This window comes from Drosophila elegans, unplaced genomic scaffold, assembly GCF_018152505.1.
Source record: "Drosophila elegans isolate 14027-0461.03 unplaced genomic scaffold, ASM1815250v1 contig_476, whole genome shotgun sequence".
Taxonomy (NCBI): domain Eukaryota; kingdom Metazoa; phylum Arthropoda; class Insecta; order Diptera; family Drosophilidae; genus Drosophila; species Drosophila elegans.
Window position 1 is genome coordinate 10,540,266 of NW_024545863.1, and position 15,099 is coordinate 10,555,364.

At 40.8% G+C, this 15,099-nt stretch overlaps 3 protein-coding genes and 1 long non-coding RNA gene across 4 annotated transcripts; 1 reads left to right on the forward strand and 3 right to left on the reverse strand.

Annotated features, from left to right (window-relative positions):
- Positions 1-522: 522 nt before the first annotated feature.
- Positions 523-1,689, reverse strand: LOC121467570. Its single transcript, XR_005977627.1, has 3 exons — positions 1,575-1,689; positions 1,366-1,505; positions 523-599 (listed from the first exon to the last, which is right to left on the reverse strand). It is a non-coding gene; the product is annotated as an uncharacterized LOC121467570 (long non-coding RNA).
- A 3,720-nt stretch (positions 1,690-5,409) lies between these two features.
- On the reverse strand, positions 5,410-7,660 carry LOC108141125 (tubulin alpha-1 chain). The gene is made up of 2 exons (XM_017264344.2): positions 7,515-7,660; positions 5,410-7,021 (listed from the first exon to the last, which is right to left on the reverse strand). Exons 1-2 carry the CDS (start codon positions 7,515-7,517, stop codon positions 5,672-5,674), a joined length of 1,353 nt encoding a protein of 450 aa, XP_017119833.1. The 5' UTR covers positions 7,518-7,660; the 3' UTR covers positions 5,410-5,671.
- A 2,697-nt stretch (positions 7,661-10,357) lies between these two features.
- On the forward strand, positions 10,358-13,389 carry LOC108141203 (terminal uridylyltransferase Tailor). The gene is made up of 9 exons (XM_017264448.2): positions 10,358-10,565; positions 10,906-11,028; positions 11,085-11,472; positions 11,712-11,936; positions 11,996-12,102; positions 12,159-12,294; positions 12,367-12,531; positions 12,587-12,788; positions 13,038-13,389. Exons 1-9 carry the CDS (start codon positions 10,467-10,469, stop codon positions 13,237-13,239), a joined length of 1,647 nt encoding a protein of 548 aa, XP_017119937.1. The 5' UTR covers positions 10,358-10,466; the 3' UTR covers positions 13,240-13,389.
- Positions 13,388-14,682, reverse strand: LOC108141204 (dephospho-CoA kinase). Its single transcript, XM_017264449.2, has 3 exons — positions 14,484-14,682; positions 14,117-14,408; positions 13,388-13,805 (listed from the first exon to the last, which is right to left on the reverse strand). Exons 1-3 carry the CDS (start codon positions 14,593-14,595, stop codon positions 13,499-13,501), a joined length of 711 nt encoding a protein of 236 aa, XP_017119938.1. The 5' UTR covers positions 14,596-14,682; the 3' UTR covers positions 13,388-13,498.
- Between the last annotated feature and the right edge of the window lie 417 nt (positions 14,683-15,099).

The following is a 15,099-nucleotide window of genomic DNA, read 5'->3' on the forward strand; positions in this document are numbered from 1 at the left end:
CGTCTCGGAGGCCAAGTCCGTTCCGGATCTTCACCTGGATGAGGAAACGCTGAAGAAGATCCTGGGTGCTGTCACTGCCTGGTCCGTGCACAATTGCCGGCCACCGAGCATACTTGAAGATTCCGGGTTCGTGAACCTGGTGCGGGTCCTCCTGAACGTGGGTGCCACATATGGCGAGAATGTTAAGATCGGGGAACTTCTACCGCAGCCAATAGCCGTGGCCCGTAACATATCCGAAATATACGAAAGACGCCAGACGAGTTTGCTCGAGGAGCTGAAGCCGATCCTAGCCGTCGGCTACAGCCTGGGCATGTTCCTGTACACCGATAAGTTTCTGGAGCGCCACGCCGTCCTCACCATGCACTACATACACGAATCCGGTGTGATCAATCGCTTGCTAAGCGTGTCCGCCATCGGCAGGGACACCCCTACTGGAAGTAAGATTTCTTGCAAAAGACCTTCAAGTATCGCGAGGAAGTTACCGCTTGCGTATAACAGAGCCCTTCAAGACTCAAGTCTGAATCCTATATAATCTTTAGAAACAGTTCATCCCGAGTAGTTTACTAATAACAGCATAAAGTTCGGATTAAGATTATGATCTAGAGGGTATTATAATTTTAGTCACAAGCTTGCAACGCAGTGAAGGAGACATTTCAGGCCATATAAAATATATTTAATATACCATACAAACTAGTTTCTAAGCTATCTACATGTAACTTTCCCAAAAACGTTGTTTTTATTGTTAATAGTATATTTCGCTTTTATTTTTATTAAAATCCGAAAACTTTATTATTTAGCTGCCATAGAACGATCAAATATTTGAGCTGAAAAGCATTATAGCTTAAACGTTTTTAAACATATTCGCATACAAATCGAAATTTAGCCGTTTTGAAGAATATTTAATTTTTCACAACTTGAATATTAAATCCCAAATCTCTTCTTATACTCTTTGACTCTTCGAGTAATCAAATCTGACCATTATTTAAGAAGTTTAGAAGATTATTTGTAAAATTTCTGCACAGGTCGTCATCTAAAACCCTATTATTTGTAGGGTGCACATTTTATATTTTGAAATTGGTTAGCTAAGAACCGGATATTAAATAGCCAGTGTTGAGTTGTACCTAGATACTTCTACAATACAATTTGTTATTATAAGTTATTTCCACCATATACAATATAATATACAATATATGTCAACCAGTCTTAAGTGCTAGAGCATATACAAAATATTACAGTTCAATAACAAGTTCGAGAAAAACGTTAAGACTTCAAAATTATTCATTTATAAAAAATTTTAAATAAGAGATGATACCATGCCTAGATACTTGGAAAATTGTGTATATTTTACCACAATTAAGTACTTACTTTCGAAAATTCCTTGTACTTTAGCTAAATCCAAAAAAAGTAGCACTTTTCCCAACACTGCTATAGTACGTCTTAGTGGTTTCTTCTTCTAAGAGTTAGAGCCAGTAAAACACAGTCATCCTTGAAAAATCGGAATATTCCTCAAATAAGGATAAAGATTTTTGTGTATTATTTTAATTTCTATTTAATGAAAAGCCAAAATTACTTACTTTTTCTTAATCTATATTGTAGACTAAAACTTTCCGCAAAACATTTTTCTATTTTTAGACAAATCTTTACGTCACGTGTTAAATACAACTCTTCAAAAGTTTAACTGCACACTAAACAGTGACTCTGCAGTAGTTGTTACGGAAAATGATGCGAGTCTCACAGCTGCCTTTGTGGATCAGCAACACGTCCCGTGCATCAACACACAGCTGAACGAAGCGATAGACAAGGTTTTTAGTGAGACACCAGAACTGCAATACTTATACCAAAAATGTGACGAGTATTTCAAAGCTTGTCACAGTTCAAGATCGACATATAACAAACCATTAGACAGAATAATCGGAGCCTTTAAGGATGTGTATCAACATTGGGGTACGGTTTCGATGGCCCTTTCAGTGCAAGATAGTGAAATCATCACTTTAACTACTGTAATAGCCATAGTTCGTATCCTAACCAACATTGAAAACTCGTCAAAGGAGCTGGAAGCTCTTTCCGAGCCAACACTGCACCTGGTGATCCCACATTTGCGAAAGCTTCGAAAATTATGTGCCGAAGTCGCAACTGAAGAAGTAGCAGCGGAGTCGTGCTTAAAGATGTCGTTGAAACCACACCTGGAGTCTATTGCTCAGAGTTCAATTACGAAGCACCACAAAATAGCTCTGTTCCTGTTTCCACCCACCAACAGACTACTACTTTTTGAGGACTCCGAAAAACAGGCTATTATAGACGATTGTAAGGCAATGATGGAGTCCTTTTATGTGGAGTCCGACAGCCAGAAAAAGAGACTCAAGTCTGACAGTGAGTACAATGGGATATTCGAGGATTTCATCACACCCCGTTCGAATGACACCAAAACCGACATAATTAACCACGAAATCAACGGATATTTGAGTATGCAAGTAGTGCTAAAGCCCGATTTCAATTTGCTCCATTGGTGGAAAGACAACGAATGCCTGTTTCCATTACTTTACAAAGTCAGCTGCAAAACATTCTCAACTCCAGCCAGTATCGCGTTCGCACGAAATATGTTGCTACAAGCCCGGAGTCTGATCAGCGATTCATCAAGTTGGCTTGAAGGTGGCGATCGAGTTGTGGACGAAATTATGTTTCTAAACAATAATCTTAAAATTGTTTAATATGTTTTAAGCTTAGTTTTTTTTTGTTAAAAGTATTATGTTTTAATACAGAATTTAAAATCGGACTAAAATTGTTGTATAACAGGATATTGGTTTAAGTCTTATAATTTAGGGTATTTTTATGTAATTATTTATTTTAATTCTTGTCTGTACAGTGTAAATTAATATATAAAAACCTTTGTATATAAACAAGAAAGAACAATGATTTATTAACTTAGTGCCGCGACGCGTCAAAAAAATAAAATTGCTCACCGCCTCTTATCTTACAATGTTTGTTATTTTCCTTTGTTTTATTAGGTTAGACCTTATACTACTGTGGGCAAAAAATAAGTTGTTTATAAAATGAAAACTATTTATTTATTCTTCTACATCAATTTCATTTCCTTTCAAAACCAGTTCCCCGGAGTACGTATATTAACTTATTTAAAGCGCTGCCGACAATGTTGGTATCGGAAGAAAGGCGAAGAAAATATTATTATTTTAAGTACTTATTGTTTTCAATAAGAGTTAAAGTTTTCAATAAAAAAAACTTTTGTTAATAACCAAATAGTGTTGGTAATTATAAATTATTTCACAAGATTGCCAGAATCTAAGTCCTAAAAGTAATGTTTTGTATTTTTTAAAGGGTCAACAAATAAGCCTATAAAACAAATTTTATTAGTCAGACCCAAAATGGGTGACTGTGAGCACTGAGCGGAAATACTGCGTATATCCATACGGTTTCTGTCAAGATAATGGTTGCTGCTGAAATGGTATAAAGCGACCAACCAAATGTTAAAAACAGCCATAAGATGTAGTCGTATCGGCTAGTTTTTAACATCCCCAATGTACAAATAAATAGATAATACAAAGTAATAATAGCATTCTTGAAATAACTGAAAGCAAGCTAATTAGACAACTCTGCTGGAAAACAGGTTGGCAGCGTCAAAATGTATATGTCAAATCAAGTGTAGAATTATTCATGCACATGTAAGGAATATTTTGACATTTTATCTACGCTAAGGTAGAATCGGAAACTACATATATATGTATGTATAACTTAATGTATGGAAAAGGAACAAAAAATTTGACTAAAATTTTCCTTTTGCATATTTAGTAATTTTAGATATATTTTACATTCTTCAGAAATCGAAAGGAATTCAAGTAAGTACATTAATCATACATAGTTATTTTGTAAATCCACTTTTAGTGCTGTGTATTTCCGAAGTTTCCCTTATTGATCAAACATTTTTATAAACAAAACCATTTAAGCGTATTGAACACTCATGAATCGGAGCTTGATTGTGGGTATGTGGGCTTGTTGGCCATAACACCACCCACTCAGTCCGCCCACAGCCGCTTGAAAATTGTCTCTCTGAGTCGCCTGAGTGTCGTCATCATAAAAATGCGTTGGCTTCATACCCAAATACAGGCATGCAGCTATACAAATCTTTTTGTAGCTGGCTCTGATATTATAAAGCCAGCTGTTTTTATTTTTCGCTTAAAAATCTATGTTTTTATGCGAAATTTTTTAAAACTTGTGTTAAGTCTAAAGTATTAAGTAAACTTTATGTCTAACCTAGTTCGAGGTCAATATACACCCATTTCTTGGGACATCAGTAGTAAATAACGGCATACATACATACATACATACATAACCTCAATGACGTTGCCGGTCGTTTTATGCATTTATTGCTGTTATTGTATGTACATATGTAAATGCATGTACCTAATTTTAGGCCAAATGGGCCTCCTGCCTGCATTTCCTGCCTTTTCGTTTTGGGTTTTTTTCTGGAAATTCGATAGCAGCTGCAGCAGCTGCCTTTTCGGTCTGTTCCTCAAAATACCGCATTGGGCGCAGGCAGAGAAGGCGGCTTATACCACACAACAACAAGCCGGTTTACCTAGGCTTCAATTTCGTTTTAGGCAAACCAACCCCAACGACAGTACAAAGTACATATGTATGTATGTATATATGTACATATGTAAGTTTGCGCAATAGCGGGCACTTCTTTAGAGCTTTAAACTCTCGACTTACCATTTGCATCCCCATCTAGCCACACCCTTATATGTATACATATATAACTCTTAATACGATAAATCGGGCTGAATAATATAACAAACAAAAAATTTATAACCATAGCAAAAATAATCTTGTTATCTTATAAAACATTATAGCAAATCTTTTTTGAAAAAAAAAAAAATTTTAAATATTCAAATTAATTTTATTACTTATGAAGAACGTTATTAAATGTTTTTCTACTAATATAGAACTACTGTAAACTAGGTTGAAAAAATAACTTGCCTTGCTATTATCGTGAACTCCCCTGTAATCAAGTACATACACAAGCTCGCATTCGCAGTGGCATGTTTGTCGTCAGTTAAGAAATGAAGTCATCATTTCGCCGAGTTGGCATTGCTATACATAGCAGCGATTATGCTGTAGCTTCAAAAGGAATGACTCATCGTCCCAGAGAATCAATACCAGAAATGTGGAAAGCCAAGTGCATGCCACACGGCCTGGTACAGTCGGCACTTGCCACAAGCAGCGAAAAACGAAAAAGCGCAGCAGCACCGGCCCGAACCGGTGGAAAATAGAAAGCGCTAATTATAGAGAGAGCGGCTGCTCTGCTTTCCCGCAGTAAAAACTTCGTTCGATGACCCCTTTCACGCTGGAATGATGATCGCTGGGGAAGGAAAATTGAAGAAAAACAATCTGGGGTTTTCTTTTTTGCTGTCAACACTTGTCTGGCCGATTTTATTCTTGTACACAACTTATCGCCGAGTTAGCTTGGCTTTTCTGCTATACGTGTCTTTGTGGATAAAATACTATCTGGTTCTTCCCTTCTCTTTTTTTTTTCATTCTCGTACGCTTAACAGTGTTGCAGTGAATTTTTTGTTGCGATTGGAAGCGTGAACACTGATTTCGACGGTTGACCCGCCCACCAATGACACTCCCCCCGAGCGTTGGAGTGGCGCCACGCTTAGTACTCCTCAGCACCCTCGCCCTCGCCGTCTCCGGAGTCCATGCCAACCTCCTCGTAGTCCTTCTCCAGGGCAGCCAAATCCTCGCGGGCCTCGGAGAACTCTCCCTCCTCCATACCCTCACCGACGTACCAGTGGACAAAGGCGCGCTTGGCGTACATCAGATCGAACTTGTGATCCAGACGGGCCCAGGCCTCGGCGATGGCCGTGGTGTTGGACAACATGCACACGGCACGCTGCACCTTGGCCAGATCTCCGCCAGGCACCACGGTGGGTGGCTGGTAGTTGATGCCAACCTTGAAGCCAGTGGGGCACCAGTCCACGAACTGGATGGTGCGCTTGGTCTTGATGGTGGCAATGGCGGCGTTCACGTCCTTGGGCACCACATCACCACGGTACAGCATGCAGCAGGCCATGTACTTGCCGTGACGGGGATCGCACTTGACCATCTGGTTGGCCGGCTCGAAGCAGGCGTTGGTGATTTCGGCCACCGACAGCTGCTCGTGGTAGGCCTTCTCGGCGGAGATGACCGGAGCGTATGTCACCAGCGGGAAGTGGATACGGGGGTAGGGCACCAAGTTGGTCTGGAACTCGGTCAGATCCACGTTCAGGGCACCATCGAATCGCAGAGAGGCGGTGATCGAGGACACAATCTGGCCAATCAAACGGTTCAGGTTGGTGTACGTGGGCCGCTCAATGTCCAAGTTGCGGCGGCAGATGTCATAGATAGCCTCGTTGTCGACCATGAAGGCGCAGTCGGAGTGCTCCAGGGTGGTGTGCGTGGTCAGGATCGAGTTGTAGGGCTCCACTACAGCGGTGGACACCTGGGGCGCCGGGTAGATGGCGAACTCCAGCTTGGACTTCTTGCCGTAGTCCACGGAGAGACGCTCCATCAGCAGCGAGGTGAAGCCGGAGCCAGTACCTCCACCGAAGGAGTGGAAGATCAGGAAACCCTGCAGACCGGTGCACTGATCGGCCAGCTTGCGGATCCTGTCCAGAACCAGGTCGACGATCTCCTTGCCGATGGTGTAGTGACCACGGGCGTAGTTGTTGGCCGCGTCCTCCTTGCCGGTGATCAGTTGCTCCGGGTGGAACAGCTGGCGGTAGGTGCCGGTACGGACCTCGTCCACCACAGTGGGCTCCAGATCCACGAACACGGCGCGGGGCACGTGCTTGCCGGCTCCAGTCTCGCTGAAGAAGGTGTTGAACGAGTCATCGCCACCGCCCACGGTCTTGTCGGAGGGCATCTGGCCATCGGGCTGGATGCCGTGCTCCAGGCAGTACAGCTCCCAGCAGGCGTTACCAATCTGGACACCAGCCTGGCCGACATGGATAGAGATACATTCACGCTGTGGGCGGAAGGGAGGGAGAAAAGAGATGATTAATTCCACGCCCAAGAAAATCGATTGCCGCAGAACCGCGCCCAGCTTAAGCTGGCCCCTATGTACGTGCGAGCGAGACAGCTAATATGGTATACAGATTTTTTCCTTTTCTGCCGTACTTTGCCGGCGCCGGAATTTCACTGTCGCCATTTTCTCTTTAATAACCTAAGTATGTAAGTGTGCATGTACTTATGAGTCAGAAAGTGACGCTAAAAAAAATATGTTCATTTACTATTCTTATTTAGTAGGTAATTTGGAAGAAAAAACAGTCGCGATTTACGCCCCATTTCTTTAACTTTCTTTTCTCTTTGCGAATAAAAAACATGACGTCATCACTTTTCGACAAAAAAAATACAAAAACCGGCCGCCATTTTGCCGAAAAGCCGCAGTGCTCGCCCATTAAATTTAGCCGACAATACTTTTCACGCGAATGCCCACTTGAATTTGCTGCGGTACTCACCATATTGAGAGTTTATTGTATGTTTTTCACACGCGACAGGAAAATTCACAGAAATGTGTAGAGCTACGATTTAGGTCCGACTCGGAGAGCGAATACGTTCGAATTGCCGGTTATGAGGCTTGACAAACGTAAAACGGATATGGAATTTCGGGCGCGGGCTGCTTTATATAGGTGCTGGGGCTAGAGGTGTGCGTTTGGAGTGGAGAAAAATCGATGCCAGCATCGATATTTCAAAACATCGGTCTTATCGAAGTGCTTCCATCTCTACTCCCTGCTCTCTCGTCATGTTAAATCATCGTTATCTTAACATTGCACTCTGGGCCAGCAGGCACGAGTTTTAAAATAAGGTTTTTTTTTTGAGAAAATTAATAAATAAAATAATGGGCCCTTTTTAATAAACATTAAGTTAATTTATGCCAACATTTCAAAGAATTTCACTGAATGGATTTTTTTTTGCATATTCTTAAAGATTCAATTTCATGCAAAATTTAATAAAAAATTAAATAATCTAGTGAAAAGAGTGATGAGTGATGAATACTTAGCTGATCGAATTTCTTGTGGAGTCATTGAAAATGATTAAAATGTCAAGTTAAAAATGTAATTCAAGTGGATTTCTTACTTATTTATAAGCTTTAAAAAATTATGATTTTTTCGTAATGGGATACGTTGCTTTAGAATTCGGGTATCCTCGGTAAATGAAGTGATTCCTTTAAAAATAATTTATTTGATTAATTAAGTACGATTTCGCGCGGTTTTGCTTTAGCTTTCGAGAATCGCGGTTTTAAGTATGAGCTTAATTTGAAAGAAAGGCAGTTTTGAATGTTTTATGCAGCCCACTGAAGCCCAAAGAATGCTGCATCTTCACATACTCATAAAATACCTGGTGGAAAACATATAATATATACACTGAAAAGACATTTGGTGTCATCATAAAGCATTTTAAATATTAAAAAATTATAAACTTTAGATGATGCAGATGCAAAGAAGAAACAAACAAAATAAAAAGAAATGTTTGTTGGTACGATTATTTTACTAATATTGGCACCTAGGGCACCAAAAGATGGCATTTTGAAAAGTTGAAAAATATTAAACCACTTAATATATATGAATGGGTTACATATTTTTGTATTTTTTTGTATCTTATATTTTAAGTGAATTGAATCCGTTTCCTCCTCCTATTTTAGAAATAAAATATGCAAAAATTAGAAATATTTTCCGGCTTTGAATTAAATTAACTTTATCTTTTGAAAATGTTTAACATTTTATTGCTTTATTTCAGCTTCCTAGCTGTACAGGGAAATAAATGCCAGATTTTTCTCCAAAAAATTAGATTTCTGACCCAGTGTGCTTTGAGAGGAGAGAGTAGAGATGCCTTTGGGTGCCTTTTGAAATGGAGAATCATCGATGCCATTATCGATGCCTACATGTTTTCAAAACATCGGTGAATTAACATTTCGATGGAAATGTTAGGATGTTTGGCGGGGCAATCGGTGTCATCGATGTTTTCCACCTCTACTCTGCTTTCCTCTGCCGCAGTGCTGCCCACTCAAATCTGTTAGGAAAAAGACGATATAACATTGCCGTTACAAAAACGACAATTTATTATTATTATTATTATTATTATTGTAATTAAAAACACTTGAATTTTGCTTTCAATTTTATTAATATTTAACATTAATATAAATTTAAATTAGTAGATTTGTTAGGCTTAATTTGTATTTTTGGGCGCTGAGTGGGTGATGGAGAAACTAAGAATAAAAATAATTTTGGGTATTCCTTAAACGACTGAATCTCAGAATTGCTGAAAATTCAGCAGGAAATGGCAAAACAAAGATCGGACGTTATTCTAAAGATGCCATAAGTATGGGGTTTTTTAAGTACACATTAAGTTTATTTATGCCAACATTTCAGAGAATTATGTTGCATAGATGTTTTTTGGCGTATTCTTAAAACATAACTTATCTTAATTTCTTATATATTTCATAAGAAATAAAGAGGACTTTAAGGGAATAAGGCATATAAATACTTTGCTTCACGAGTACTTTCGGGTAACCTCGTAAAAAAAAAGTGATTCCTTTAAAAAGTAAGTTCCTTGATCATTTTCTACTGATTTCACGCCGTTTTGCTTTTGTTTTAGAAAATCGCAGATTACTACCATTTCGATTTTGGAAAGAACTAAATTTGAAGGAAGAGTTTAAGAAGTCTAATGCAGCCCAAAAGTATGCTGAATCTCTTGTAAATTCTCATACGAGAACTAAAATACGTACACAAAAAATTTAGAAGGGCCGTATGATGTCATCATAAAGCAATTTAAATATTTAAAAAATAAACAAAGATGAAACAAAAAAAAAAACATGATTGTAAGAATCGCCTAGATATATAAATTAATAAGGAAATTGTAAGAAATAGAAATTGTTGAATGTTTAGTTATTAAATGTAATTGAATACATTTTATCATTCATTTTATCTTTATAAGCTTAACATATTTGCTTAAACATATCTAAAGCCATGTATGTTATATATTATATTATATATTATTTTCACTCGATTCGATCGGAGGTTCCCACACAGTTTTTTTCGCTTTATCACGGACTCAAATCATGAAGTTGAACTTGGCTAACCGAATCGGTTGTCATTACCATTTTCAAACGGTTAAACCAACAGATTAAATTGATAATATTCAAAAATAGAATTTTGAACTTGCTGCTGAACAACACAAAATCGTTTCAGTTCCTATAATGCACATGCACAATGGAATTTTAAAACTCAGTAACCAAGTATTGATCACAAGATTTTCGCGTAGTATCTTTGAAAAATCCAGCCGAGGTCACACTAGTCCTAGTCGCTGTTTCTGGTTATAATTAAAGTGTCTTCGTCTTCGTCTTGACGCTATCGAGCTTGAACTCATTGCCATTAATTGTTCGAAGACGAATAACCGAAACCATTTCCAGCATGCGAATCGAAGCAAATGACTCATTTTGGCTGGACAAGGCGGCCTGCAGCAGTGCAGAAAGACAGTACTACGAGTCGCTGAATCTGCAAAAAAGCGGTGTAAGTGAAAGCTGTTAGTACGTTTGTAAGCGCACAGGCGGTTTCCCAATAACCGTTTGAAAAGGCGGGAACTTTTGTGCCGTAAATGCCTGATCGTTGCAGTTTTATTTGTTTATATTAAACCAATGTCCCCGGCAAGAAATGTGTATGTTTGTAAACATAAATCGAAGTGTGCTTGTGATGCTTATTCATACAAACAGCCGGCAAGCTTCGTCGTTGGTGGCAACCCTACGCATATCAGCTGATTCGTAAATTCTCCCAACATTTGTAGTAGCCAAACAAAGGCCGAGTCCTAAACAATCAAGTTGCTAAAAATTCGCGTACTCTGTTAACGTTTCAGCTTCCTGGCCCCGCCCCATTGCCAGCGCCCACCCCGAAGCTGACCACATCCGCACCCGCAAAGAAGGCTAAGAAGAAAAACAAGGCGATGGCCGAGAAGGAGACGCCAAACAAACTTCTTTACGTGCGTACAGGTATAGTGCTCTGCCATTTCTGGTTAACACTTCCGTGCTTTTGCAGATGAATCCGCTGACCATGGAGGCCAACTTCTTCCTGGATACCCTGAACGAGGTAAACCAGAAAAACACTCCGCCCCAGCTGGATCCGTATCTGGCCAAGCTGCTGGAGCGCATTATGGTGGGCATCGAGGCGTACATGGACAGGAATCCCACCTACGTGCTGCCCCAGGAAACGGCAGCAGCGGGCGAGGGCGTGGCCTTTGTCCAGCCCAAGGAACTGCAGACCATCAACCGCACATTTAACTGCAGTGCCTGCCACAACCGGATCGTGGGCACCACCATTGCCAAGGCGGTGGCGCACCTGTCTGAGCAGCATCCCAATCCCAAACAGGAGAGGAAGCAGGCCCAGGTGAAGGCGCGTCAGCAGATGGTTGTGCAGCTGCCCAAGAGTAGGTTACCATTTCAGTATAGCACTATCCAAAAACTATCTATTCCAGGTCTAGTTTATGATTTCGAGAAATGTTTAAAAGCCGCTTTGAAAAAAGAACCTATAAATGTGCATACACTCAAACCGAATTTAATGGCAACATTTATGCAAATCAATCTTTGTTTAGAATTTAAGAATCTTTATAAATGCTAGCCAAAGCTCTTGGTTTTCCCTCCTCATTTATCTATTTGTATATTTCAGAGGCTAAGGCCATGATTGTGGGCGAGATCGCGAACGTGTTTAAAGACAAATACCCCATAGCCGATAAGTTGAAGGTAATTCCCGAGTACGACATTATCGAAAAGGATTTGCGCACACTTCTGACGCCAGGCTTTCCGAAGCAACAGTTGCGCATCTACAAGTTTGGCTCCCGAATCACCGGGATCGGGCAACGTTCATCCGACCTGGACGTGTTCGTCGACATCGGTGAGTTAATTGCGAAAACCAGAGACGAACTCTTTGTGACTTGTGTTTTGGATCGACAGGCAACACCTTTCATACGTTCGAACACCGAGCATCCAATACAACCATCAGCAAACTGCGGTCGATGCGCAAGTTCTTCTGCGGCAGTGACGACTGGCGCATTATTAATGTAAGGTATGCCCTAAGCAACAGGTCCATGGTTACCATTTGTACCTTCTTGAGTAGGTCATTGAGCAGGCCCGCGTTCCGATCATCAAGACCTGTCATTTGCCCACGGGCATCGAGTGCGACATTTGCCTGAACAGCTTGGGCTTCTGCAACACAAATCTGCTGAAATACATATTCGAATCGCAGCCACTGAGTAAGCAGAATCGATCAGACAAAGTCCACAAATTTTCTTTTTTTTTTTTTTTTTTTCGTTCTTTTTTTGCAGCTCAATATATGTGCATATATGTTAAGAACTGGCTGGAGCGCTGCAAGCTGACGGAGCAGATATCGACGTATAGCATTACTCTGATGGTCATCTACTTCTTACAGCTTCAGGGCCTGATACCGCCCATACAGGCTCTGCAAGTGGAGCACTCGCTTAAGTGCGGACGTAAGTTTATCTATGCCAATTTAGCGGGATTCCCCGAGTTAATTTCCCCTTCCAGCTTGGATCGTCAATTTCGCACAGAAATCGCCTAGTGAGCTGGGACTGTTGCAAGTGGAGGTGACTGTTCCGGTGGTTAAAGGCTATCTTAGATCCTTCTTCCTATACTATGGCCACTTTGACTACGAGCACTTCTTGGTCTGCCCATATTTTGGTGGGCCCGATATCGAGATACAGAAGGTAGAGAGTATGCTACCCACTAGGTAAGAATAACAATTTTTAAATGGATGACAAACTAAAACTTCTGGCTCTATAAAGGTTATATTGGCTAAGCTAAGCTTTTATGAGGCTTTTCTGTTTAATGCTATATGTACATCTAATCTATAAACATTAAATTGAATTATGCCTTATAGCCACTTCAAGACGAGTAAACCCAAGTAAAGCCAAGGCTCCCTCCTCAGTTGAAATACTACTATTTACTTCGTTACAATTTAATATATTCTGGCATTTAGGTACTCCTCATATGTGATGGAAAACCCCGACTGCTCGCTGCAACTTCGAAAACCGATGGTGGTCCAGGATCCCATACAGCTGAACCACAACGTGACCAAAGCGGTGACCCGATATGGACTGCAAGCCTTTGTGGACTACTGTGTGCAGACTGCTGGACTGCTGGAGGAGCCCTCGACCAATTGGCGCCAGCGCAGTTCATAAGCCCGAAGAGTGACCCGATTGAATCGTTCCCATCCCATCTGGTCTGTTAAGATTTCACTCTGCGTGTGCGAAAGACCACTTTTGGTTTTGTAACTGAATAATTAAGGGCGTTCATCACGTCTCGACAATATACATACAACACATAGTGTACACGTGACTTTTGTATATTTCACTAGCAAGCGTTTAAATTGTATAATTGGTTTTGGTTTCAATTGCATTGACACGTAATAAAGCGTCTTATGGCCAGAACTTGCACGGACTACATCTGCCAGGATTCGGGCAGCTTGTTGAACACCTTCAGCAGCAGATATATTGTGAAGCCCACGATTAGAAAGAGACCCAGGAAACTGATGCGATTGAGCCAGTGCTGCTTGGAGTCACGCATTAGATTGTAAATGGCCATGGCAGAGTGCTCCGCCTCCTCTACGCTGCCGTTGTTGTCGATGACGAAGTGGGACTTCTCGCACTTCTGCTCCAGCGGCATTTGCGAATCGACGCGATGCCGGGCATCGGATTCGGACAGCTCGTTGCGGGCAATCAATCGCTCCAGCTGCTTGTCCGAGTCGCTGCAACATCGAGAAGACATTAGTGCCAGTGGAAACTAGAATCTTGCATGAGTGGCTAAGGTTTGTAATTTATAGTAACAACTCTGATAATTGAGCTATTCAAGTGTTGGAGCTATTGTACACATGACATGGTGTGAACTTTATCTATTTTGAGCTTGATTAGTTTACAGAAATATCAGCTTGATCTATTTTGTTTATATGCGTTAAATCATCACTTATTGCCAACAGGCATGAAACTCCTTATTTTTGAAAACATAACTCAAAGGACCCTTTGACAACAATCATGCAGGAAACCCAAAAGTAAAGCGTACCAGGTCACACAGATGATCTTGTGTATAAAGTCGATCAGGACACCGGTTTCGAAGAGCAGTGGCAGGTCCAGGACGATCCACGAGTGCCCCGTAACCAGCAGTTTGCAAACCTGCCAGAAGATCTTGCGGTGAATGGTCGGATGGGTAATCTTGTTTAGTTTTCCGCGCAGCTCCTTGTCCTCGAAAATCATCTTTCCCAGAACGGCGCGATTTATCTCCTTGCTGGGCAGCAGGACGTCGTCGCCAAAAATCTCCCGTATCCGTTGCCAGCACGGCTGACCTGGTTCCACAACTACGCCAATAAATACAGATAATTACAGCAAATGGTCGTTAATTACGAAGCGGATGTGCTCCACATTTTACTCACTCTCTCTGGCGATTTTGTCGGCGTCGATTACTGGAATGCCCTGGCGCTTAAACACCTTGCTAATAGTGCTTTTTCCCGTGGCTACGCCACCAGTTACGGCCACAATAAACATTCTTTTAAAACAGTTCGAATTCTTAAGTTCTATGATAGGAATGTTCAAACACTTTTTTTTTACTATTAAAGTTACAGTGTGACCAAGCGGTTCGTTATAAAAAAACCGTTGCTTAAAATACCAGGAATTGCATTTACAGTTCGGAAAGTCTAATAGCCTGATTCCATTGCCGCATTAGTGGACTTTTTAAATGTGCCTGATTCCATTGGCGCATTAGCATTTAGTTAATGCTACTCCGACATGTGAGTGGCACGAACAGCTGATCTGGGCTTGTTTACTTTTGAATTTTAGCAAATCCAAAAGAAATTAATTAAAATTAATGAACATGAGTGAGTTTACTAAACTCTGTAATGCTCAGCAGGACATCCATATTGCGACCGAGACATTTGCCAACTTGAACGACAAAGAAGAGAAGCTGATTGCGTTGTTATGACGGGTTTGCAATGAAGGCCACCACAGTTTCTAAAAAAGGCAAGGATCCCCGTATATGTGGGAGTAATTTTA